This window comes from Epinephelus lanceolatus, chromosome 21 (assembly GCF_041903045.1).
Source record: "Epinephelus lanceolatus isolate andai-2023 chromosome 21, ASM4190304v1, whole genome shotgun sequence".
NCBI classification, from domain to species: Eukaryota; Metazoa; Chordata; class Actinopteri; order Perciformes; family Serranidae; genus Epinephelus; species Epinephelus lanceolatus.
In genome coordinates this window covers 35511686-35537354 of record NC_135754.1, presented here as the reverse complement: position 1 = coordinate 35537354, position 25669 = coordinate 35511686, and the positions used below count along the sequence as shown (strand labels likewise).

Genomic DNA, 25669 nt, shown 5'->3' with positions numbered 1-25669 from the left:
TCTTCTTCTCTGTCTCCCACCTCTTCCTGCTCACCTCTCCCGTTTTCTTCTTCTTCTTCTCTCGTCTCTGTTCAGGAAAGCTGACAGACACGGCCTCCTCCTCCTCCTCTTCCAGATCAGAGAGCCCCCAGCTCCTCAGTCCTAAAGAGGGGGTCACCGCCTACACCCACGCCTCCTCTTACTCTGCCAACCCCCCCTACACTGTGCACACTCCCACGCATGCCTTCAGGTAGGAATCACACGGCTGCAGCACATTTCAACCTTTATAGAAATAACTTGTCTGTTCTTATGGATTCTACAGTGAGGCCTGCTCTGCTCTGTCAATCCTAAAAGTTTGGATAAAGTAGTGTTACAAAGTCAGAAAGGTCCCGACAGGATAATAAAAATGCTGTGCAGTGTTTGAGTAAAGTCAATTAATAAATAATTTATTGTTTGGTTTACTTTACAGTTTGTTGACTGATTTAATTCCATCTTACAGTTTATTCATTTTTTGTTTTAACATTCACAGTTTCCCCATTACTTCCATTTAAAGACAGCCATCTTTGAAGTTAAACATTTTACAACAGTAACAGTGTGTAAACAATTAAATGAAAAAACCTCTGGCCAATAGTGTAGTTGTCAGGAGTCTGGCCAATCACAGCTCTGACTGTGAGTTAAATTTCATGTAAGTCTTTAAATTAAAGCGCTCATACATCAACCCAGTCTCTATCCGACGTCGTTGAAAACCGGCACTTAGTCAGTGACTTCCTGCGTCAAACACAGACAATAAAAACCTCCTTACATGTTGGCATGATACATAGCCATTCACCAGTATTGTTTAACGATGCCCAGAGGCGTCAGGGGGAAACGTGACGGGACAACAACGTAAGTTATGGGGACGAAAGTCCAAATAGGACAGGCAGAAGGATGGTGGATGGGTCAAAGAACCACTGACTTACCTTTTGATTGTAAAGCCAAACCCTGCTCTTTTTTTTCTAAATCCAACCATGTGCGTTTGTTGTTGAGGGAAAAAAATGTCAATTTACAGCATTGTACCAGCGTTGTGCTTTTATTTTGAAAGAGACTGTATGAAAACTGACGTCTGGTGTCCCAGAAAGTTAACAACCAATGCACCCAGGGTACCTTGCACGCCATATCTTGACGTGGAAAGTTCATCACCGAAACATGTGATGAGGTCATGGATAGAAATTTGGCTTAAATTAAGCTTTTGACTGAGAGACCACAGATGAATGAATATTGTCTATTTTTTCTGCGTTTCTCCAAAACAGGAAAAGAGACCATAAAACAAAAACTGGGAACAAATTAAAACCACTCAGGGATTCACTGCTGTGATCAAACTACATGTACATGCAGTGTGTGCTCAAATAACAGCTCTATTGTTTTGTGTTTTTAGAAGGTGGTTATGTAAACTGTTAAATTGTATTTCTGCAGCATTGGAGCAACAGCAACAGCTAAAAATAGTGAAAAGCATCTTCAGCAATTTCACAGGGAAGTGTAGGAAGACCAGAGAGAGATACACATAGAGGGGAGGAGGAGGAAGAGGAGGAGGAGGAGGAGGGTTAGAGATTATGTCACGGTGGGATTGAATGTGAGCGGCAGCATGGCTTTGTGGCTTTTAATAATGCTTAGTGTCATCCTCTCTGTCTCTCTCCCCAGTGACAGTGTCATTCAGTTGATATGCGTATCCAAGGGAACAGGCCTGGGGCTCGTCATCAAGGGCGGAGCTAACCGCGCAGAAGGACCAATGGTGTTCATTCAGGAAATAGTGTCTGGAGGAGACTGCCAGAAGGTCAGCGTCCTCACTGAGAGCTTTAATGTGAACAAAAGTATTGACGTCATTTGGACTGTGTGATGTTACATCATTTCCTTTTTACAACATTTATAATATATATATATATATATATATATATATATATATATTATATTAAGAAAACATTCTTAACATAATATTATGAAAACAAAATAAACGCAGTGACAAAGGCCTTTAAAATCAAATGAAATAAAAAGCAGTGAAATAAAAAAAAGAACATTTAAAAAAAGTTATAACAGTAGTTTAATATATTTAGTCTTGGGGAAAAAAGAGAAGGGGGAGAGAGAGTAGAGCGTGGAGAGGACAGAGGAAGTGTAATCACTGATCTGTGTTCGGACTTCACTAAAGTTATGAGGAAAATCCAGAGCATGTTGGAATGTTTTATTCCTTCATAAACACCCATGTTGTTTACATTAACATAACCTTATTACATTTTACACTGCATAAATTAGCCTAGCAGCCAGCAGATCTCCTCTACTCATATGAAGCCAAGACAAATCACTTAAAATACTGTGGGGGCTGTACTGTCTCAACATTTATTGTTTATTATCTGTGAAATAAGAGTAAATTATAGGCTTTGTTTCCATCGAGGGCAATAGTTTTCAGTTTACAAAAATGAACAGGAGGTCTGCGTTGCCACTACGTGGAGATACATTATTGAGGAGGTGCATGTTAGGCTACAACATAGACTAGTATGGATCTACGCAGAGCCTACGCTGTAGGTATGGTGTTGATTTACTGCAAAAGTATAAACCCTGCTTAACCTGTGGTGTTCCCCTAGGCTCCATTCTTTTTTCCACACTTTTTTGTTTCATTTTATGTTTCCACTTCTAACTTTCTCGAGCAGAAAATTCACCACCACTGTTATGCAGATGACAAACAGATTTATCTTAAACAAAATATTTAACTTTCACTGATTAATATGATATATTTATTTATTTTCTTTGTCAAATGTGAATTACTTACTTGGTCATCCATGTTCGTCCAGCCTGAAGGCAAATATCTTGTATCGATAATGTCACAGCTGCTTTTATTTCATCATGTTTAGATTGTTGTAATTCCGTGTACTATGGGTAAGAGCAAAACAAAACACAGATAATGTCACCAAAAACATAAATTATTTTTCTTCATCCCAGAAGCCCAGTTAGCTTGTTGAACAGCAGGATCTGAAGGTTTCTTTGTATCTGTGCTGTTTAAGGATGGCAGGCTGCAGGTCGGAGACCAGCTGGTGTCCATCAACAAAGAGTCTCTGATTGGAGTGACATATGAGGAGGCCAGGAGCATCCTGACACGCACCAAACTCAGGTCCAACACACCTGGAGACTTTTTCAAAGGCATAAATCATTCAAAAGTTTGGCTCTATACAATGACAATAGCTATTTGTAAATCCATGATAAACTTATACAGACTGAACATACATACTTAAAGCGATTATCTTCTCTTAAAGGCAGGTATAGTACACTGCATATGGATGTTTGCGGATGTATGTATTTTGTGGATTCAGGTTTAGTCATTAGTTTATTTAGAGTGAATCAGAAATCACACAGACTTTACCGGGGCAGTTAATTTGCGAATTCGTTTTTTGAAATATAGTCTAACAAGACATAAAATACATCAATTTCTAAATGATTGTGACGTCATCAGTGATGACAGGTAGAAGAGTCTTTGCATTACATTTCAATTTTGTACTTTCTTGGATAGTCAGAAATATCATTTTCAGTGTTTAATATTTAAAATTAGAAATTTGACTTTTTTTATTTTCCTTTTTTTCTCTGTATTATATATTTGTGAGAAAAAGGGTTAAATTTGGTCTACTGCAAACAAAAGCTATGAATACTCTTGTTTCTGTTGTGAACTTTATGAATGGATGTCTAAAAATGCTTCATGCATCACGTTATAAACAGCGACTTGTCCTCTGTATTGTAGACCAGACCCCACGGTGGAAATCGCCTTCATCCGGCGGCGGTCTTCCTCCAGCTCCAGCAGCGGGCCTCACAGCCCCATCTCCATGCAGGGGTCTGGTGGTGGAGGTGGGCCCCAGACGAGGCCCCCGGGGCTGGGGGCCATGCCTCCTCAGCCTGCCGTGGTCACCAAAATCACCTCCAGCAGAAACCCTGCCAGTGAGACTCTGCCGGCGGTCAACGTCAGCCAGGTGTGAGCTTCAGTACAGACCAGGATAAAAGCTGTACTGGTTTAGTCTTGAATAAACTCTGGAGCACTTAAAATTGGTCTCACTGACTAGGATCAACTTTCAACCTGAATTAAATCATCTTACAAATATATGTGACTTCATGTTACACCACCACCTTCTGTAAAATCGGCGCATTATCGCTCTCACTGCACTAAACTGAGGTCATGACACACACAAACACATGAACACACATGTGAACACACTCTTATCAACCCATTATTCATATGTTGTGTTAACGTTTGCAGGTGCGAGTGTCTGCAGTCAGAACAGAGCCGACACGTGTGTCCTCCCCACCAGAGAGTGACAGCATCACTGATATGAACCCTGGTATGAATCTGTCTTTCTCTACTTCATGGTTATAATCCACTCCTGTTGTGTGAATATTAATATGTTATATATAAACATCTGGTGAAGCTAATTCTCCAGTCGGTGCCATTAAACCACTGCAGAGGAAGAAGAGGTGATTGAAAGAGCTCCAGTCAAAGCTTCATACTTCATATACGGCATCATTTATTCACTCAGTCCGATACTAATTTTATCAACTTCACACCTCAGACAGGAAACACTTTAACTCGACCTCTTGCTTAGATTTTCTTTAAAATGCAAATAAAAACAGGTGAATAAAAACCCACTGAAAGACATTAAGAACTGGTGTAAATGAGGTGCAAATGAAAACCGGGCAGCCGTCCTGATGGAGACGAATGAAGGGGGAGGAGGAGGCAGCAGGACAGGGACAGATGGCGTGTGGTTGGCTGTCTGTCAGAGGAGGAAGTGAGGCAGGCGGGGGGTCTGGCCTACAATTGGCCGCAGAGGTCCGAAGCATCATCTTGTCTCTGTGTGTGAGAGGGATCCTGAGGTCTTTCTCCATATGTGCATCTCTGTGGATTGTCGACGTCACACCAGTGATCACCAGACATTCCAGTACAGACGATGGAGGACGTTGAGGGCAGATACCTGTGTTAGAGAACCTCCAACATTCGCTTCAGTCGTACCACTAAACCTGTCTGTAGGAATATCTGGATTATTAAGCTTTGGTTTAATTTGTGGGAAGCCTGAGGGAGATAAACACCTCAGAAAGAGTAGTGGACAGATTTTGAGATAGTGTAAAACACCCCCCACCCCTCCTACCGAGGAGACACCCAAACCAAAAGAAATGGAAAACGACTGCAAACATTGATGCTGTGTTGTTTGTATGGTTTTCCAGATGTGGAACGAGTATAGAATATTGCACTCAAGTAAAAGTATTTTTACATTAATTAAAATGTAACTGTGTTAGTCAAAGAAAACTTTATTTCTATTTGCAGTATTATATTTGGCAGTAAGGCCTGTTATGGCCTCTCTGCCTCTCCTAAGAAAGCCAAAGGCGGAGAGAGCACACGTCTTCGCCCTTCCACGTGCAAATGAGGAAAGCCTTAAGGCAGATGGAACACACCTCCACACTCTTCCACGCAGCTATGTAGAAAACCTAAAGCAGAGAGACCACACTGCTATGCCCTTTCACACGTGGAAACAGTTAAGGCAGAGAGAGCAAACCTCTCTGCCCTTCCATGTGCCTGCGTGGAAAACCTAAAGCAGAGAGACCACACTGCTATGAACTTTCACACGTGGAAACAGTTAAGGCAGACAGAGCAAACCTCTCTGCCCTTCCATGTGCCTGCGTGGAAAGCCTGAGGCAGGGAGAGCAGCAGCAAAGTACCAGCAAAGTAACAGAGCAGAGCAGCATCAGTGACAAACAGAAATTACATTGATAAGTCAGACACAACAGGAAAAGGAGGAGCTGGGGTGGAAGCAGGTTGCAAAGTGTGCAATTTTGGTTGTTCAAAGAAACGTGGTGATATCTTTGGTGGTGGTTGTAAAATGGTGGTCCTATGTCGCACAGTGTGAGAGGTTCAAGGATGGCCGATGTCACTGTCAGGACGTACCTTAAAATGACTCAAAGTCCACAGGAATCCAAACACAAGACTTCAGAGGAAAGTCCCAGGCGAAAGACTGGTTCTTTGTGTCCCATCCCATCCACCACCCCAACCTGCCTCCTTAGAAGTGCTTGGGACTGCTTCCTTGTTTACTGCTGTCAGCGCATTGGTCAGGTGATTGCAGCATTTCAAAATACCTCAAATTTGTGTCCATTGCTTTTCATAGGAAAACATACAAAAAATTTGTGAGAATAGCCTGACCTGCAGCACCACTGATTCCTGTAGCACAGAGCGTTCCAGCGATCTATTATTCAGGCGTTTAATATGACAGATATGCCTTGAGGCAAGATTCCACACACACACACACACACACACACACACACACACACATACACCTCTGTACCATCATTATCTGGTGCTTGGAAAGATGATGACCTGCGATGACAATGTAGCTGGAACCAAAAATACTGGTGTTATTGATTTTTGAAGAAGCACAACCCGTTTACACTTCATCCTACACATTTCTGCACGTTATCTCTCCAAGTATCTGCATGTGAGATGAAACAGAGAGGGTGTGATAATGTAACATCGTGCCGAGCAAGGTGATTTTCGTCATCTCAACATGGTTTGAACTGGGCTGGTGGCTGCAGCTTCACAGAGCAACAGCGTCTGTAGACATCAGTCTGGCCTCATAATCAGACTGAATTTATTTATTTATTTTATTTTTGTTTCCAATAAAAGTCAAATTTTGTCATGAGGGTTGGCATCTTTAAAAAAACAAGCCAGAATAAAACAAATCTTTGCATCAGAATCATGACAGATGACATCTGTATTATTTAGAGCTCATTAATAGCAAAAAAAGATTTGATAAGATGATAAGATTAGTCGTGCTCTCTTTTATGAGGCCAAAGCTCAGTGTTCTGCTCAGGACAACATGTTTGTGTTGATGTGACCTTATTGTTGTTTACTGATAGACATGTTTTAATTAAGGCAAGTTTTATCTCTGTCCGCAGAGCCGACCAGCAGTCAGCAGCCTTCTCACAGGAAGTGCTCCCTTGATACCAGCTGTCGCCTCAAACTGGAGAGGATGGAGCAGGTGTGTGTGTGTGTGTGTGTGTGTGTGTGTGTGATTTAGTTTCATATTTATAATATATATATGTACTCTTTGTTTTAAAGATCCAGAGTCCATCCCGACTACCAGGTTAGCCTCTGTTTCACTGTAGCTTTCAGTCCTGTGTGTATTTTCTCTCATCAGGTTTTGTTAGTGCTGATGTGATTAATCAATTGATTTGTTGATTGACAGAAATATTAACCCAAAACAGATCTGATACTTGATTAACATTTTAGGGTACACTCTCTGGTTGGAGGCATTATGGTTTGGGTTTCCTGTCTGTCCCTTTCTTGTGAAGAACATACAGATATCCAAAGAGCACCTTTGGGGAATTTCTTCAGATTTGGCACAAATGTCCACTTGATCAGGGATTAACTGATTAGATTTTGGTGGTCAAAGGTCAAGGTCACTGTGACCTCAACATGTCTTTAGCTATAACTCCAGAACAGATTGATTTGATTCATTTTTTCTTCTTTTTAGAAGAATTTAGAATTTTCTTATCTTCAGACAACAAAGTGTCGGAGATGTTTCTTTTACCTGCTTGACAGTTTCAGCTGTGACTCCAGTCTTCCTCAGAAGTGTCATCCGACGTGTTGCTGACGTGTCATTTATTAGCTATCAGAGTCTGTCAGGCTGGCCACACCCCCCGCCGTTGGATGGTCTGTGGGGTGCGAGAGGGTGCACGCCCTCTTATCCTGGTTGATGGTGCCGCTCGCCCGCTTCCTGATTTCGATTGCCTCTTTTATCACAGATCACTGCAGGAGAAATAACCACATCATGGACTGGGACAAGGGCAAAATAATCACATCAGAGACCAATAAATTCAAACGTTGGATAAAAGAGGTAATTGAAATCAAGAAGCAAGCGGGATGAGGGGGCGTACACCCTCTCGCACACCCGGGATTCCTTACTCCAGAGACCATCCAACGGCGGGGGAGTAGCCGGCCCAACAGATCAGGCACAAGACCAGATAATTACTACAAAATTTCACCCAAACATTTAACAGGATAAAATAATGAAGTGATTACATTTTACATCCAAAAGGTCAAAGGTCAGCTTGACTGTGACATCATCATGTTTTAACGTCATATCTCAGGAACAGAAGGGGAGACATTTGGTCAGATACTGAATTGGTGACTCTAATCTTGAAACTGTGCTGATTGTATAGATCTTCTGTTAAGTGCACACAACTACAAAGTGGTGATTGGAGTTTCATTTTAAAAGGAATAATTTGGGGTTTTCTAAATTGTTGGTCAGTTAAAGTAAAACATTTAAGATTTGGGAACTTGTAATGTGCATTTTTCTATAAATTTAATGTCATTGTTTGTAACTGAACAGAAAGATTTGGACGCTAAGAGAGGATCAGAGTCAACAGCTGTGTTTCTATAATGTTAATAAATGTGTGTTAATACTTTGAAAACCAGCCTTGTAGGTCAGTTTCTGCCTCAGGCCACAGCCTCTGTTGTCCACTGAAAACCATGCATATCTAAGTCTGCTAATTATCATGTTGTCAGCTAAGTTGAAGATTTACTTTCTTTCCTTTTTTGACTCCTAAAATGTTTTATTTTTTTCCCCGTCATCTCAAACATGGACCTTAAATCAGGGCGGTACAGGGATTTCATTAGATGGTGACAGCATGTCAATGTTTGTTTCAGGGGCGTCACCACTGTGTGTATTGATCTGTGTGTGTGTGTGTGTGTGTGCAGGCTCTGGATCTGCTCGGTCTGAAACCCACAGACGCTCAGCGGCAGGCGCTCAGGTCCAGACTACGAGCTGATTCAGCAGGGACGGTGGCCTTCACAGGTAAGACTGCAACACACATCCTCACCCTCAACTCCCACATTCCCCCTGTTTAACCTGAAATAAATCACGTATAGTCACATTTACAGATTTAACCCTAAACCAGTGTTTGTGATGAGAGGTTTATCTGCTAAGAATGTGATCTGTAAACACCCTGAAGCAACATTGCACATGTGTATACTTGTGTGTACTTTGTGTAGATTTTGAGAGCCTGATCAGGGAGCTGTTTAAGCCTCAGCTGGAGGAGTTGACCGTCAGCCAGCCAGGGTCGAGGTTAACGTCTGATGACCTGTACAGTTTGTTGGAGTCACTGACCAACGCACAGGTGAGAGCTCATTACAGATCTGCTGCTGGGTCACAAACTACAGAGTTCAGATGGTTTAAAAACACACCGAACAGAGTCAGTTCACCTCTATAGTTTAGCTCTTAACCAGAACCGGGAGGTTTTATTAAAAGTATACTCTGCAGGGTTGTTGGTTAATTTTTGCAAACACGCTCGCCAGTGAAAATAAAAGTAGAAGCCAACCCCAGATTCAGTCTTATTTGGTGTTTCGGCTCACATTTGGTCATGGACTTTCCACGTCCACATATGACGTCCAAGGTACCCTGGGTGTGTTGGTTGTTGACGTTCTGGGACGCCGTGTCAATTTCAGCCTGTTACATGCATTGTCTGTTTTCAAAATACACTTCTGTTTTCACAGGAAATGCACAGTTTGCATACAGTCTCTTTCAAAATAAAAGCACTACATCGGGACAACGTGAATTGACGTTTTTTTCTTCCAACAACAAACACACTCTGGTGAATTTTTATGCACCAATTATTTGCCTTTCCTGCATCAACGTATGGTGGAAATGACATGGTACTTCCCAAATGAAACCACGCATAGTTGCTTCATCTTCTTTCCGTTCTATGGCAGAAAGCAATCATTGTACTTTACTGGAGGCACGGCTGCATCTAGAAGTCGGGTTCTAGCAGTTCGTTGAAATAAAAGTTCTCTGCTATTTTCATGTTTTTATTTGGCTGGGACAAATTCACATGTTCTAAATAATCTTTGCATTGATTGATTGATCCCTGAGAAATTTGATGATGATGAAAGAACAACGAAAGATTGTGGTGACTGAATTTGTGAAAGTGTGAAAATTAAAGATGGTGGTCTTACTGTAACAGCTGAGATGCTCAACTGTTGGCTAAAGGTTGATGAAAAAATAAGATATTCATAGCAGAATGTAACTAAGTACGTTTACTCAACTGTCCATAAGTAGGCCTTTAAATTTCAAGGACAGGTTGCACAAAACCCCTTAAGTTTTGTCCTTTCGTATAACACTCAAGGCTTAGTTTCTCCACAGCTGAGGAACTTGCACAGTTGCACAGAATCCTATAAAAGGTTTCCTTAAAGGGAAATTTCGGTTTATTTCAACCTGTCTCCTATCGTCCTAAATGTGTTTCAAGTGACTAGTGACATAAAAATAATAGTTAGCATGTTAGCCGTTAGCCTAGATACAGCCGGGGTGCATATTAGCGTCAGACCTGTTAAAACGTAAGTGAACGGGCAACCTTCAAGTGCAAAGTTAGTCCACTAAACAAGCTTTTTTTCCACAAAGACCACCTCATATCGTTAGGATAAATGTCAGAGAACATATAGAAAACGACATGTAAACGTGTTGTCTTACCTTACCGGTGTGCTGCCATGTTTGTTTACCATTTAGCTCTGCTTTCCAAAGCGCGGCCGAAATATCGCGAGAACAAGCAGCGATCTCATACCGTGCCTGAAATCTCGCGAGAACAAGCAGCAACAGCTGGAAGGCAGAACCGGACAGTAGCCTGAAAAGTTAATTCATTTATTTTATGAAAGATTTATAGAATAATGGCTGACTTTTTGCCAGACTTCGACTTTGTGGAGGAGGAATTTGATTTTGCAGAGTTTGATGGCCGCCCTTATTTATTTGAGCCAGAATACACTGACGAAGAGCTTCGTGAAATTGAAGAACGGAGGAGGAGAGAGAGAGAGGTGCAACAGGTAGAGGACGAGAGAGGAGGAATGGCTGCTGCAAGGCTGCGTAGCTCTGGAGATTGGTGGTGTGCCTGTGAATGCTGTGCCCCAGTGCCCACAGAAGAGGAATGCCTCTGTTGCAAGGAATGGGACCGGTTGCAGCCTTATTTTCAAGGTCTGGATGTGACCGAGGACGAGACACCTCCACCTGGAGTAGTATCCAGCTGGGCTTTATCAAGAGCTCGCCAGATATATTTCGGCCGCGCTTTGGAAAGCAGAGCTAAATGGTAAACAAACATGGCAGCACACCGGTAAGGTAAGACAACACGTTTACATGTCGTTTTCTACATGTTCTCCGACATTTATCCTAACGATATGAGGCGGTCTTTGTGGAAAAAAAAGCTTGTTTAGTGGACTGACTTTGCACTTAAAGGTTGCCCGTTCACTTATGTTTTAACAGGTCTGACGCTACTATGCGCCCCGGCTGTATCTAGGCTAACGGCTAACATGCTAACTATTATTTTATGTCACTAGTCTCTTGAAACAAATTTAGGACGATAGGAGACAGGTTGAAATAAACCGAAATTTCCCTTTAAGGAAAGACGCTAACTCATTTACTTTGTTGAAAGAGATTTAATGTTAACACTTTCCATGGAGATTGTTTGTTTGCTTGGACTCACGTTTGTGACGCCTGTTATCGTCTCACAAAGTTGCCCTTGTGTGGCTCGGCATAGTGAAAAAATGGCAGAAGAAAGGAAGATAAGAAAATCTTACTGGTCAGAGGAGGAAAAGATTAAACTTCTGGCGGAAGACAGTCATAGAGAGCACAAACTGCAAAGTCAATTTGATCCAAAATACAGAAAACAGAAAATGATTGTAGGAAGAAAAGAAAATCGTTGCCGAACACTCTTCGCAGGATGTGTTAGTTTTTTATTAATCACCACAAACTCGGTCATGAAGCAGTTAAGATAAAGTCAAAGGTTCCTTAGGGTTTTTTTCCCCTTACTTTGGTTGCTAAGGTCTTTTGTGCAATGGTCTGGGGATTCCTTTAATTTAAGACTGAAACAAGGAGAAAACGTGAGTGAGCATTTTCAAGAAACCTTAAGGAGAAGACTTAACAGTGTTTTGTGCAACTGATTTTATTTTAAGGGAACCTTAACAAGGACTTTAGGAAAATCTGAACTTAAGGTGTTTTGTGCAACCTGGCACTTATATTGATCTTGATAATGTTTTTTTTTAAGGTATGAAATCTGATGTTTGGTGATAAATTCAACTCAACAATTTATAAAAGAACAGCTGAAACCATAAACCACTTGAAGTCATTTTTTGTGTAAAAATATTTCTTGTTTTCTTAAATCAGAAACCAGACAGAGGGTTCATTAAGAACTCTGTTTAATCAGCAGGATAAATAAACGTGTGAGTGTCTACATGCAGCACATGACAGGAAGTGACACCATCAGAGTCATCAGGCCTCTGTCATCGTCATGTGTGACGATCAGCTGTGGGTGATGTGCCGGTACGCTGCTCAGAGTCACATCAATGTGGTCGCTCCGACATCGATCTGTTGACACATGAACCATCCAATCAGCAGGGTGTAAAGATTTTCTACACCACCGAGGTCACACAGTATCAATAAGAACACACTGACACACACACACACACACACACTGTCCTGCTGCCACAAATATTCATCAGAGCACCAAATGTGGATTCATCCACCGCTGAAAATAGTCCTCAATAATGCCTGTTTGTTGGTCAGAGTGATTGATGGCGGCTCGAAAGTTGTTGTTTTTTTCTTTAGCATGTTTATAATGCTATTCAATAATAATTTGATATAAAAAACACATTTATTGATTAAGTGTACCCTAAATGAATTACTCTATTTGGACTCAAGGTTCCACCCCCCTAAAATAATTCAGCGTATCGTCATACAACAGTTCATGTGATATCGAATGAGTTAGCGCCCAGCGAACACATAAAGCTATGTTGGTTAAGGAAAAGAAATACGGTGGCGATGTAACTTAAATAACTTAAAATGAATTTATTTTTAGATGTTGAGGTTGTCTGAGTGGTTAAGAGTTTATGTGATGTCTGTGTGCAGTCGTCACAGTCAGACTCGGAGGACCTGGAGGAGATGGAGAGGCTGAGGAAGGAGCACATCGAGGCGCTGAGGGAGATCAAGAGGCTCCAGGTAAAACAACACACACACACACACACACACGGACACACACACACCTGAAGTACATCAATCAATTTCACCTTTAAATAACCTGACCTTGACCTGCTGGTATCAAAGCTGCAACCTCCAGGGTTGAAAATGAAGGCAACACTGGAGCACCAAAAACTGCAGTTCCTCTAATGTCCACTTGAGGCTGACTCCAAGAGCGAGTCAGTCCCCACAGACCTCCATGTTAAAACTTTACAGCAGAAATAAACATGTTTACAGCCTGGTACAAAAACAGTTTGGTGTCGACAGATAATTTCAACATTGAGGACAACTGCACAGGAGCTGAATTTTTATACAAGTCACCTGTTTAAATGTTGTCAAAGCTTAAAGTTGTACATATTTAAGGGACTTTCAGTGGTGGGCGCCAGCTGTTGCTACTTAAGTATATTTTCAGTTCATGGAAGTTAACTGTAACGTTTATACAGTCTGTGGTTTGTGTACTACTTGTTGATTTCCTGTTTGTTCCTCATCTTCAGGAGCAGCTGGTCGAGTCTCAGAGAGTTCACCATCAGATGGAGGAGGAGCTCAGCAAAGTGAAACAGGTGAGTCATACCTGATGCAGAGACACGGGTCATGTTTCTGGAAATTGATATATTTTTTCTAGGTGGCTAAAAACAAACCAATTGACCCTTCCCTAAGTCCCGCCCCTCCAATCCAGACTGGCTTCATTTTCAGGCTGGTGTTTTCGGATTTTAATTTTATTTCTATTTAACCTTTATTTTACCAGGCAGATTTGCTTGAGATCAAATGATCTCTTTTATGAGCAAGGCCTGGCCAAAATGACGCTCGTTACCTGGAGAGGTTGGAAACAGATATACGTTTCTTCCCTGTTCCAAAACCAAAATTAAACCCTGAAAAGTGTAGGGTTAGCTAGCTAGCTACTGAAGATATAGCCTACTGAATGCATACACATGCTGTTTTTGCTTTGTAATGATTATAACAGTGAAACAAAGACCGACCCTGCTGTACAGGAACCAGTGAAGGGAAGCAGGGAGACTTTGCTCATATTCAACCAGCTGTGTGTCATCACAGTGTGTGCAGATGAACGTTGTTTGACTTACCCTGGAGATCCCTGCCCATCTGGCGGTGGAGGTCCAAGAGCTGGTGGCCCCAGGGGGAGCAAAGTTTCCCTTTATATTCATTGTCTTGTGTGGCGATCAGCAGTGATGTGGTGGTTCACTTTTACACTGTGATCTGTAGCCTATAGTTCGGCTTTAGCTTCTAACTATCTTTGCCTTTTTAACCTGTTGTTGCTGCTGAGTCAGTCTGACATCCTGGATATATCCTTCAAACACAGACTGTACACCCTTCTGTCTGCTGTAAAAGCGTACTTGAATTTTAGTCCATTTCATGTCGGATAAAACGTCACCAAACAGGCATAAAAACAATAAACACATTTTGTGAGCAACATATTTAGGTGTCAGAGGATCCTCTTCAGAAAACCTGAAGAAAAAAAAATGTAAAATTTGCTCCTAAAAATATTTAATCTCCTTCTGGAGTAAAGAACGACCTCGTCATCAATAACAATGTTCATAAAGGTACATTCATGTTGATGCTGTGTGAACGGTGCAGTGAGTTTATTGGGTTTCTATAGTTGGTTCGTACCTGCTGGGAGAGCGTGTGTGTGTGTGTGTGTGTGTGTGTGTGTGTGTATGTGTGGGCTTCTTAAGGGGTGCTTCTATCAAAATAGATCAGCAGGTAAAGCACAAATGCCTACACACACACACACACACACACACACACACACACACACTCTTAAAGCTGCGGTAAAAGACCAACTAAACTCACCGTGAGCTTTCCTTCCTCTTTTCCTATTGTTGTGTGTGTGTGTGTGTGTGTGTGTGTGTGTGTGTGTGTGTGTGTGGGAGGCTGAGGCGCACTCACACAGCAGCAGCAGGCTGACAGTGGGAGGAGTGGAAGGCGACCGTTGAGTCTTTTTTAGGGTTCCTCCTCGTGTGTGTGTTTGTTGTGCTTCACAGCTGAAGGGTCTCAGCCTCTCCGGCTCCCTCCCACTCCGCTGCCTCTCAACTTTTATTCTGTTGCATAAAACGATCGATATCCACATTTAGACTCGGCTCACAGACGCACCGCGGCAACAAAGACTCGGCCGGGACATTTCCTATCTGAGGGGCAGAAACAGGGAGCATACGCTTCATGTTCAGGCCTTTTTTAAGTCCTGTGCGCAGCTGCACTGTCTTGAATGCACCTGTTCTGTCTCCTCTTCGCCAAAGTTCCTGAGTGTTTAAAGGTTTACTGAATTAGTTTGGTGTTGCTGAGGACACTCTGGTTTGCAGTCGAGGGTTATGATCAGCTTTTCTCTAATCTTTGATGTTTTATTGTGACATATGAACAGTCTAACCTCTCTGGGTCTGAAACGATTTGAAGAAAAATCACGCTGAGAAGGAAACTCAAGTTTTCCAAGAGTCACAATGCCAGAAACATCAGTTAATGAGAAATTTGAAACCCCTTTTCAGCTGGTTCAGTGTGTAGTACATAGGTGTTTGTGGCCATTTTGCTTATTTGTTTTAATCCCTCGGTTGTCATTGTGTAGAAGTCGATTTGTAATACTTCCTGCACAGTGAAGGAACTCACAGCTGGTTCGAGCTTTTCTGTTAAGTCTTCAAATCTGAGCGCCGTCCTGATATTATTCCTTACATTAAGGATTCAGCATCCAGTCTTAAAGCTTTACCTGTGAGCGTCTTATTTTTTCAAGCTTCTCTGTCACATGCAAACACATTAAGGTGAACGAGGAGGCTGTGTTTTTTTATGTAGAGCTGATGTCTGTTTGAAGGGACAGGGTTTGATCACATGAAAGTGTAAACTCTTCCGTCCTCAGGTGTCTGTTTGCTGTGACATGAGGGTGAAAAAAAAGGCACTGAAGTGTTTCATTTGCAGTGTTGGGCAGTAACGCGTTATTAGTAATGTGTTACAGTAACGCCGTTAGTTTTGACAGTAACTAATACTCTAACATATTAGTTTTTAAATTCAGTAACTCAGTTACCGTTACCAAACGGTGCGTTACTCTGTTATTTTTGGCCAGGTTTTAAAACAGCGCACAGCATGCAGTATTCCTTCACAAACTGAAGTTCCCTTTCACTAAAACATTTTAACCCTAAACAATAAAAGATAGTCAAGTCAGATAGAGGTATATGAACAATTCTTACCAGAGCATCTTAATGAAACACGTCTCTCACCATCTCTGAAGTCACTGTCGACCTGCTGGCCTCACCACAGTGCTGTAACGTTACATTAAGCGGTAGCGCTTCTGTAGATTTTTAGTCCCAGTAACGTTATATCCAGTGACGTGATATCCATTGTTATCCCGAGGAAGCTTTTGTTGTGGACAGATAATGTCTGCGGTGGGCGACAGACTTGACATCATCATGTAGCTCTTCAAATGTTCTCTTTAGCTCATTTTCCATATTTGTATCCAAGTACCGTAGTTGTAAAACGTTTAGCTGCCTGACAGCGAGTGACTCCACTGTAGAAGACGGTCGCATGTTTGCTATACCGCTCAATTGTTTTGTCAAGTTATAGTCTAACAGTCCCTTTGTTAAACTCCATCCACCGTTGCTTAGGCGATGTAGCTATGAGCCAATACAGTTAGGAAATGTTTTGGGCTGCAGGGCTGAGTTTGTCTTCTTTGTGGCTTAGAAAAACTACACTGCAAAAAAGAAAAGCACCTAGCGCCCTCTAGCGTCCCCACTCAGTCATCTACAGCCAGGACGTACTCAGAGTATAGATGACACTAGTGCGCGTGATGGTGATGGCGAGCCAAGACAAGAGTCCTAAGTCGAGTTTTTTTTTTGGGGGGGGGGAGTAACTAAAAAGTTACTTTTATCAGTAACACATTACTTTTTGGTTTAAGTAACTGAGTTACTTTTTAATGAAGTAACTAGTAACGGTAACTAGTTACTATTTTTCAGTAACTAGCACAACACTGTTCATTTGACACAAAGACCTCATGTTACGATGAAGGTTTAAGAACGGCTGCAGACCACTATTTAAGACCAACAAACATTTTTATAGCGACTCATTGCTGTGTTTCCAGTGGGGATAGTGACAAGAAAAGCTGCTGCTTTTTACAGAGTCATCACTGCATTTCCTGTCAGGATTGTGCCACAATAAGTGAGTATTTTTTAAGCCAAAATGTGATATTTTCACAGTAACCGAGTGGTTTTTGTGCATAATTGTAACCACATGTTAATCACAGCATTGTTGAATTGTAAAGTATAGCATGTTACATAAAGTATAAAGTGAAAACACAATATATCCATGGTTTGCAGAAACGTACATTTATTCTGGCGACTGAGTCAGCTGCAGAGGTTGATCAGGAACAGTGACTTTTAATTGCTTAAATCCAGCCGGGCTGCATCACAACGCAGATTACAGCTACCTGACTTCCAGGTTCAGCACTCTGTGGTGTTCTCTGCATATTTAATGAGCGTGTGCAGACAAGATAAGCTGACAAACTTTAATCCTCTGAGGGGGATTTCTCAAGGAGTCATCCCCAAATACCTGCAGGTCCTCACAGCTAGTAATTTAGTTGCTTAGCCTGAGATCTGAAACCTGTAATGCTGCAAAGAGAGCACCTAAAGTGGATAATTCTGTTCTTATTATTTGCAATGTTTTAATTGCAGGGTCCACTGGCTATTGCATCTCCATTACATCTGCAGTGGTACTTATAAGCTTCCCCAAAAGACCAAATACCCCTGGACATCCAATAAAAGAGCCAACGGTTCAAACAGTCTGAGTTTTTCATCTAACACACCTTGGTCTTATAAGTTGCTTTTCAAGTCAAAAGTAGTTGAGGCCTAAAGCCAGGATGGAAGCAATCATTGGTAAATGGTTGGTGGTAAATGCAGTATCCTCATAAGTGCACAAGAAAACATGATGGTTACTTCCTGACAGCAGGAAGAGGAGCTTCTTTGTTTTTGGTATTTGGCTGAACCACATGGAAAATTTAGAAAAACACATGGTGCAAAAAAAAGGCATCCAGTTTACTGTTCCACACATGCACAGTCCACAGTCCACACACTCCTGAATAACCTCAAGTGCATTTAATATTCCTTCCTCTGAGGGTGGCATTTCTCTGGCACTGTCATGTCTTTCAGTGAAACCAGCAGCCCAGAGCCAGAGACATTACATCAGTATTATATAACAGGCAAACAAAGCAAGAAACTGCCGCAAATGCAAATGTGACCGTCGCTTCTCAGTGAGGTCAGGACTGAAACACAACCAGCCGCCGCTCTTTAACTGCCACTCTATACAGCTTGTGCACAGCGAGGGAGAGCTGGAGGGTGACACGCTCCCTCATTAGAGCTGGAGGTCAGGCTTCAAGATGGGGGGCCTCTCAGGCCCCACAGACCCCCCGAGGCCACAGCTGGAGTGAGGGAGCTCATGCTGGGATCCATTAGTTACCCAACCAGGCGAGACCAGACAAACACACACACACACACACACAGAGTCAATCACACTCCATCTCTACACTCCAACAGCAACCCAGTCACCAGAAAGAATAGTGGCATGTTATGGATATGTGACATATGTTTCCAAAAAACACCCTGTGGTCTCAGTCCAAAGGCCAAAGGCCAGTGGAAAGGGGGCAATTGGATGCTCGTGTCGTGTCTGTTGTTGAAAGCAGACTCTATGGCTCGAGGTCGGTCGTACAGCCCTGGGGGTTTATTGAAGACACAGCTTACAACTGCAACAATGAGACAGCCCCACACAACAGTTAAAAGACATCATACCTTTCCAGAGCTTTCACTTATTTCACCTTATACAGCTTGTTCTGCTCCGATGTCACACAATGTTTGTTTTGGAACATTCTACTCTCGTCACTCTGTCTCATCCAAGGTTGTTCAATCTAGGTAAACATGTTCTTCTTCTAACTTGACCCTAACTGTCACATTTCTAGGCCTTTTCACCACCACACTGGAAAAAACCCACTCTTGAACAACGGTCTGCAGCTTTGTGGATGTGTCGACTCGGTGTCACACCAGCCACCATCCCCCTCCTGATGACAAAGTCCGCTCATATTTGATGCATTTCTGGTTTGCAGAGACGTACAATGGCAACATTTTCTTATGGCTGCAACCAGCTGAGCTTCCATAAGAATATTGTGCCACTATGATACACACACTCTGTAGTCATGCTGACATTGCTATGTGTTCGGTCACCCCTACTCTGCCTCTGCTGAAGCCTTGCTAAGCTAAGCTAAGCTAAGCTAAGCTAAGCTAAGATAGCAGTTCAGCAGTTCAGCAGTACCTCAGTCCATAGGGACTTGGCTTGGAAACCGGAGGGTGGCTGGTTCAAGTCCATGTTCAGACCAAGTATGGAGCGTGGACTGGTAGCTGGTGAGGTGTCAGTTCGCCTCCTGGGCACTGCCGATGTGCCCTTGATCAAGGCGCTAAACCCCCAACTGCTCGGGGTGCCTGTCCAAGGGCGGCCTCCTCACTCTGACATCCCTCCATTTAATGCATGTATAGGTCTTGCTTGTGCATGTGTGTGTATTTCAGGCTTGTTTGTAAAACAAAAGAGTGAAAAAACTTGAATTTCCCCTCGGGTATAAATAAACTGTATCTTCTTCTTGAAATAGTCGGTAAAAAGACCATTTGAGGTCACGTGAGTGAAATGTGAGTCATTGTGCTGCTGGTGTGACATCAAATACATTTTTGTTTATAGCTTTTGTTTTTCTACATTCTGGACCTACAATCCAATCACCAGAAAAAATGTTGGCACCAGTAAATTTTTTCAAACCACAGACATGTTGAAACTTTATGTTTCTTCATGTTTCAACAACACTGTGATTAACATGTGGCTCGGTTTAGGCAAAAGGAAAAGAAACACTTTTGTTAGGAGAAATCCATGTTTGGTTTGAAATACCCGGTTTTGGGGGTAAAATTCTGACAAAAAAACGCAGCAATGTCTCAGAAAAAAACAGCTGCTGGAAGGTGCAGCGATGTCTTACGAGAAATCAGCTGGTTTTGTTGTTCATTGTTCTTGAGCAGTGGTCTGCAGCTTGGCAGGCATCTTGTTTAGGTGTCACACCATCACTTTACAAGTGTTAATATGATACATATGAAATGTACAAATGTAACGTGTATGTGGTTTGCACAAACGTACAATGCCAATATTTCCCTCTGGCGACTGCACTGGGACATACAGGATTCTTTAGGCATCAGCAGCTGAAACAGCAGAACTAAGTAGTCAAGCAAATGATGGTGCAACCATCTGCTGGAGAGTTCAGAAGAGAGTGTTAATGTAATTTTTGACGTTGCCATGCTGAAAAAAAAATCTGTGTTGAAATTGGCAGAATAGAGCTAGTTGAGATAGCTGTTAGCAATTAGCAGCTACTTATTGTTACCTCTAAGCAGCCAGTGGACACAACCAACAACTCATGGAGGCTGCATTGATTTACATTGTGAAGCGTTCGAGCTCTATTCAGTAAAAATAAGTACTGGGAAAATTATAACCTTCTCATGATGTGTTCACTGTAATCTTGTAAAATGTAATTTTTGGTGAGAAACTTGAATGAATCAGCTGTTTGAAGGAGAAATGTGTTGATGTTTTCACAGCACTATAAAACAGATATTAGAGAGAGAATTATGATGTATCATGTACAGTAAAGAGGCTTTTTGATTATTTTCTTGAAGATGTCTTTCATGTGAAAGAAAGTCGAGGCCTCCAAATGTCCTCGAACCGCCCCTGCCCTGCCTAATGTCCATTTCCTTCTTTTAAAATCAACACTATCCACCCCGCTGGACTGACGCATGTCAGACATAAAACTGTTGCATTGTGCGTTTAAAAACTAAAATGTAAACGCCAGAAACAGAAAGAAAAATGTCAGAACAGCACATAATGCAACTCTTATTATGAAACAATCAGCTATGAACACCTCCGGTTTCTAATGTATCATTTCAGACTCTGAAGTCGTGATCAGTGTCGTGTGTTTGGTTGGTCAGTTATCATCGCTGTGGGCTTCTGTTATCTTCCTCTATCTGTGTTTCTCAGTCACTCTCTCTCATTTCTTTCCTCACACACACACACACACACACACACACACACAGCCTTTTTTCTTGGAACAAGGATTTGCAGAATTTTGAAATTGCACGTAGTCCTGCTGAGAAAAGTGAAGCTAGCAGATGGACTGTTCTCACTCCTTCTGTGTGTGTGTGTGTGTGTGTGTGTGTGTGTGTGCAAGTGTGTGCATGTGTGTGTCCACGCAGTGTGTGATTTTGTGATTTCCGAGTGTAGTTCAGAAATAAACATGTCTTGCGTTTGCTTCATGTGTGTCCTGTTAGCGCTCCCTACATATGATGGCGTCGCAGGAGGACAGCGAGGCTGCCAAGATCACTGCTTCATGCATGTGTGTGTGCCGACAAAACAATGAGAGAAACACAGAGGGAGCTCACACCTCCATCAGGGCTGCTCCTCTAAATGCTGCTCTAATGAGAGAAAATATTTAGACACTGTGGAAATACACATGGTAACAGTCATGCTGATCTTTGGAGAAAACTTAGAAGCTTATTCTGGTATAGTGCGAGTCATTTGAAGGCAGAAGTAACTAAAATGAAGATTATATTGCCAAAAGTATGTGGACACCTGGACTTTTGTCTCCAGATGTGATTGTTGAACATGTCATTCCAACATCCTGGGCTTCATCTGAGATATCACCAACCTGTCACCTGTAACGCGTTTCAGTAATAATATTCATTTTTCCAGTAACAAGTAGTGTAACTAATTACTTGTACTTTGCTATCACCTCACTGTTGACCTGAAATACAACATCACAACAGCATAATAATAATAATAATAATAATAATGATAATAATAATAATTTGCACTCTATCTAGCCTCAGCTACACTTACCAGCGATGCACAATTACCAATTTTTTGGGGGTGTAACAGAAAAGTAATATAAGCAGTACTGTAACAAATTACTGTTGGCAGGGAGTAATAAGTAAAATAACTTTTGAAAAGAGTAACGAGTAATACATTACATTTTTCACTAACAAAGACCACACCAACAAGGTAAAGATTTTGAATGATTTATTGCGTATGATGGATTATGAATCTGGAGGAAAAGATGAATGAAAGGTTAGGGATGACGGGGTAAAGATCAAGGGATATAGAGTGAGGACTGGGCAAGGAAATAAAACCTGAACAGCCAATCAGAGTGATCTCTCTCACCCACAAGCTCCGCCGGCAATTCAACATGCCCAATCGGCCGAAAAGCCGCTGACGCCAAAGTGCCGACGGTGCAGGACACACCGCAAAAACTAGGGCGACAGACGCTCACCGGTGGCCCAACTTTGGTCAACGGCCGACCATCGACTTGGTGTGCCAGGGCCTTAAGGGTTGAGGGATGAAGGCTGGGTTCCTGGGTAGCAGGTGAGCACGATGGTCAATGTGTTGGGTCGGTACGCAGGTACGCAGGACGGATCCCGGGAGTGAGGCTGGATGGGGGAGTTGCCTCTTCGTGAGCTCAGCTTCAGATAGAGCCCCCACTGGTTCCTGTATGCAGAAAGGAGCAGAGAAAAAGATGTAAGAGGCAAAAAGGGACTGGGCAGGTGGGATGTGAGAAATGTCTCGAAGAGAGAGAGAATGCATCAGGTGTGCTTAAATACTATTGGGCGGAAATGGGATTTGTTCAAGGCGTGGTCTTTGTTCCCGAACCTAAATAAAACTACATTTTTAGAGTAACAAGCCCAACACTGGGTTCTAGCTAGCTATTTAGTGTGTCGTGGTGACATGTCAAGTGTGTGTGGGTGGACTGGGGGACGTTGGGGTCACAGACAAAGCAAAAACAGTAAGAAACATAGATGATTTCAGTGGCGCTGCATTATTTGCACAATGTTATGATGTGTGTATTCATAAGTGCTATATCGTAGGCAACTGGACTTGCTTGCGCTTCTTGAAGACGTTTCGCCTCTCATCCAAGAAGCTTCTTCAGTTCTAAATGACTGGTACGAAGTTGCAGGCTATAAACCCTGTGTGGGTGGGAAGCCTTGCAGAGTCGTAGGGGTCACGTGAGCTCTTAGTTTCAGAGTCGTTAAGGTCACAATGTGAGTCGTTGACCCACCTGGCCACCATGTGAGTCGTTAGGGTCAGATGGGACCAGGGGTGGATGGGTGTGAAGTCGTCTGGAGGGATCCCAAGACTGCACTGTAGGTGGGTGATAATAGTGTATGGTGTAGTTGCCTTTTTTTAAAAAAATCTGGGTCAAGTGAATAAAACTCCACTTTCTAGAACTGATCAGCTCACTTGGAACTATGACCGAGGTGATAACAAAAAAGTATCAGGTACTATCCACAACTTTTCTGATGGAAAAACCAACAAAGAGACAAATTGAGCCTCCAGGGCCCAAACCAGGACATGAAAAGTGTACAGAAGTATGTGGACAGCAGTTATACTCACAGTGAAATATTAACAGTACTAATACTGTGAGCAGAACTGTCCGTCTCTGTGTCTTCAGTGGTGTGTTAGTGCTGACTCATGCTCCCTCAGCTGCATGACAATATTCACGACTCATTTGTAAAGCCTTGTTATCTTTTGCTACCTCTGAGGATCACTTTACTGTGGACGAGAGCAGCGCTGCAGAAGCTCTAGTGTTTGTTTCACTACCACAGGGTTAGAGTTACTGGTTGCCAGTGTGCCAACAGTACTGGGAGTGGTTGCTTCCCAGTCAAGGGGGGTTACAGTGTCTTAATTGTTGCGGGTGTCTGTTTCAGTTATGTAACTTCCACTCTGAGGGCTGGTTTTCCCTCCTGGCCTCAAACACTGACTGTGAAGTGGAGCTTTGTTGAAACCACGTGGACAGAGTCACTGGTTTCACTGGTTTCACCACCTTATACACAGTTACTGAGAGTTTAAAGTGATTAAAGATAACCAGGTAGAGTTAGAAATTGTTTGTTTGGTCCAGTGCCATTCTTTTAGAAAGTGCAAATATGAAATGGATGTGAAAAAACACTGGATAAGATACATTATTACTCTGTCACTATTTCAGTATGATACCTACAATCAAGACAAAATTAGCACGTAAGATAAAATAAAATAAAATAAAATAACAATGCCAAGTTAAAACAAATGAAATATGTGTTTCTGAACAATTTAAATAACTGTTTAAATTTTAATGTTATATTCTAATGGTATTTTAGTCTTCTATAGTTTTTCAGCCCAGCTGCTACAGGGAAATGCTGGCATCATCTGCAAATCACAGATGTGTTACATACGTTTAATACTATTCATATCGTTTCTAAACTTAAGCAGCATATGAGCTGACAGCTCAGCTATGACAGTGACAGCGAAGTGAACGCCTGCTAAGCTGCAGACCACAGTTCAAGACCTACAACCTGCAAGTCAGCGCTGTGTTTCAAGCAGCTTTATAGCCACCAAACATGCTCTCTGTGTTTCCTGCCAGGATAGTGCCATGAAAACCTGATATTTTAAGCCAAAACATGATCTTGTCCACCACATGTTCAACACATAACACATATGTAGTAATTTACAATGCCAACATGCACTCTGGAAACATATTCTCATAGAACAGTTCGTACAATATCCTAAGAATTTGCTCCCCACGAATGACTTTACATCCTTAACATACAGTTTTGTAATTAACATAAAGTTACGGAGGTTAAATTAAAGCAGTAAAAGTTACTGTGATTGGGATTAGGGAAAGAAACATGGTGAGGTCGTACCTTAAAATTACTCAAAGTTCACACAGATTCAAACACACAACTCCAGGGAAAAGTTCCACGCAAAGGTTCGTTTCTTTGTGACCCATCCACCACCCCAACCTGCCTGCTTAGTGGTTAGTCAGCACATGTGGTTGCATTGCTTATCGCAGGAAAACATAATTGATTTATAATCAATAATTTGTGAGAACAGTCTGATTCTAGTGATCAGGTTGTGTTTTTAATGCTGCGTTCACACTACGAGTGACACATCAACAGGCTATAAGTCATTTTCAATGGAAGCTGTTGACATGAAGCTTCAAACTGACGCCCAACAAGTAATACCAGCTGCAGATGGGTGTGACGCACTACGAATCAAAGTTGAATTGGCCTCAAATGTGACGTTAAAATGGGGTTCACTATTGATGTGAAGCAAGACTCACACAAGCCCGTGATGACGTTTCTGTGTCACCGAGCACTTGAGCAACACTTCAACAGCGACTCTGTGAATATTTAGCTGGTCATGCCGTTGAGTTGTTGCTCGTAGTGTTGACACAGTGTAAGGGCTCATTTATGCTGAATGTAGTCGGAGACAGAGACAGATGGAGCCTTCTATCTGAGATTTGCATTGATTGTGTATCTGTGCATGTTTTCTAAGAGCTTACGGATACACATGAAAACAGAGCTGTGCCACTAGAGATCGTGGAGGCAGTGTCGCGTAGTTCATGGCTGCGCAGACCAATGCTGATTCTGTTTGAAGGTACTTTAAATGTTGCTCCGCCCATCTGGTGGCACTTTTTTTTTTACGTTATTACAATAACATTTCGGCTGGATGTCAGCAGCTACAGTAACTGAAATAATAATGATGATAACAATAAGAAGACTAGGATAAGAATAATCCAATGACATCTCGCACATCGTGAAAGACGACCAGAGATGATTGGTCGT

At 42.1% G+C, this 25669-nt stretch overlaps 1 protein-coding gene across 2 annotated transcripts in view; it reads left to right on the top strand.

The window, feature by feature from the left end:
- stxbp4 (syntaxin binding protein 4) overlaps positions 1 to 25669 on the top strand; it is a 79498-nt gene that overhangs the window by 19713 nt on the left and 34116 nt on the right. For both annotated transcript variants that reach the window (XM_033610627.2, XM_033610629.2), the window contains exons 7-16: positions 76 to 229; positions 1657 to 1789; positions 3009 to 3115; positions 3737 to 3962; positions 4247 to 4328; positions 6928 to 7010; positions 8732 to 8828; positions 9026 to 9150; positions 12918 to 13007; positions 13520 to 13585. In XM_033610627.2, the coding sequence (XP_033466518.2) occupies positions 76 to 229; positions 1657 to 1789; positions 3009 to 3115; positions 3737 to 3962; positions 4247 to 4328; positions 6928 to 7010; positions 8732 to 8828; positions 9026 to 9150; positions 12918 to 13007; positions 13520 to 13585 (1163 nt within the window). The remainder of the gene's footprint in view (positions 1 to 75; positions 230 to 1656; positions 1790 to 3008; positions 3116 to 3736; positions 3963 to 4246; positions 4329 to 6927; positions 7011 to 8731; positions 8829 to 9025; positions 9151 to 12917; positions 13008 to 13519; positions 13586 to 25669) is intronic.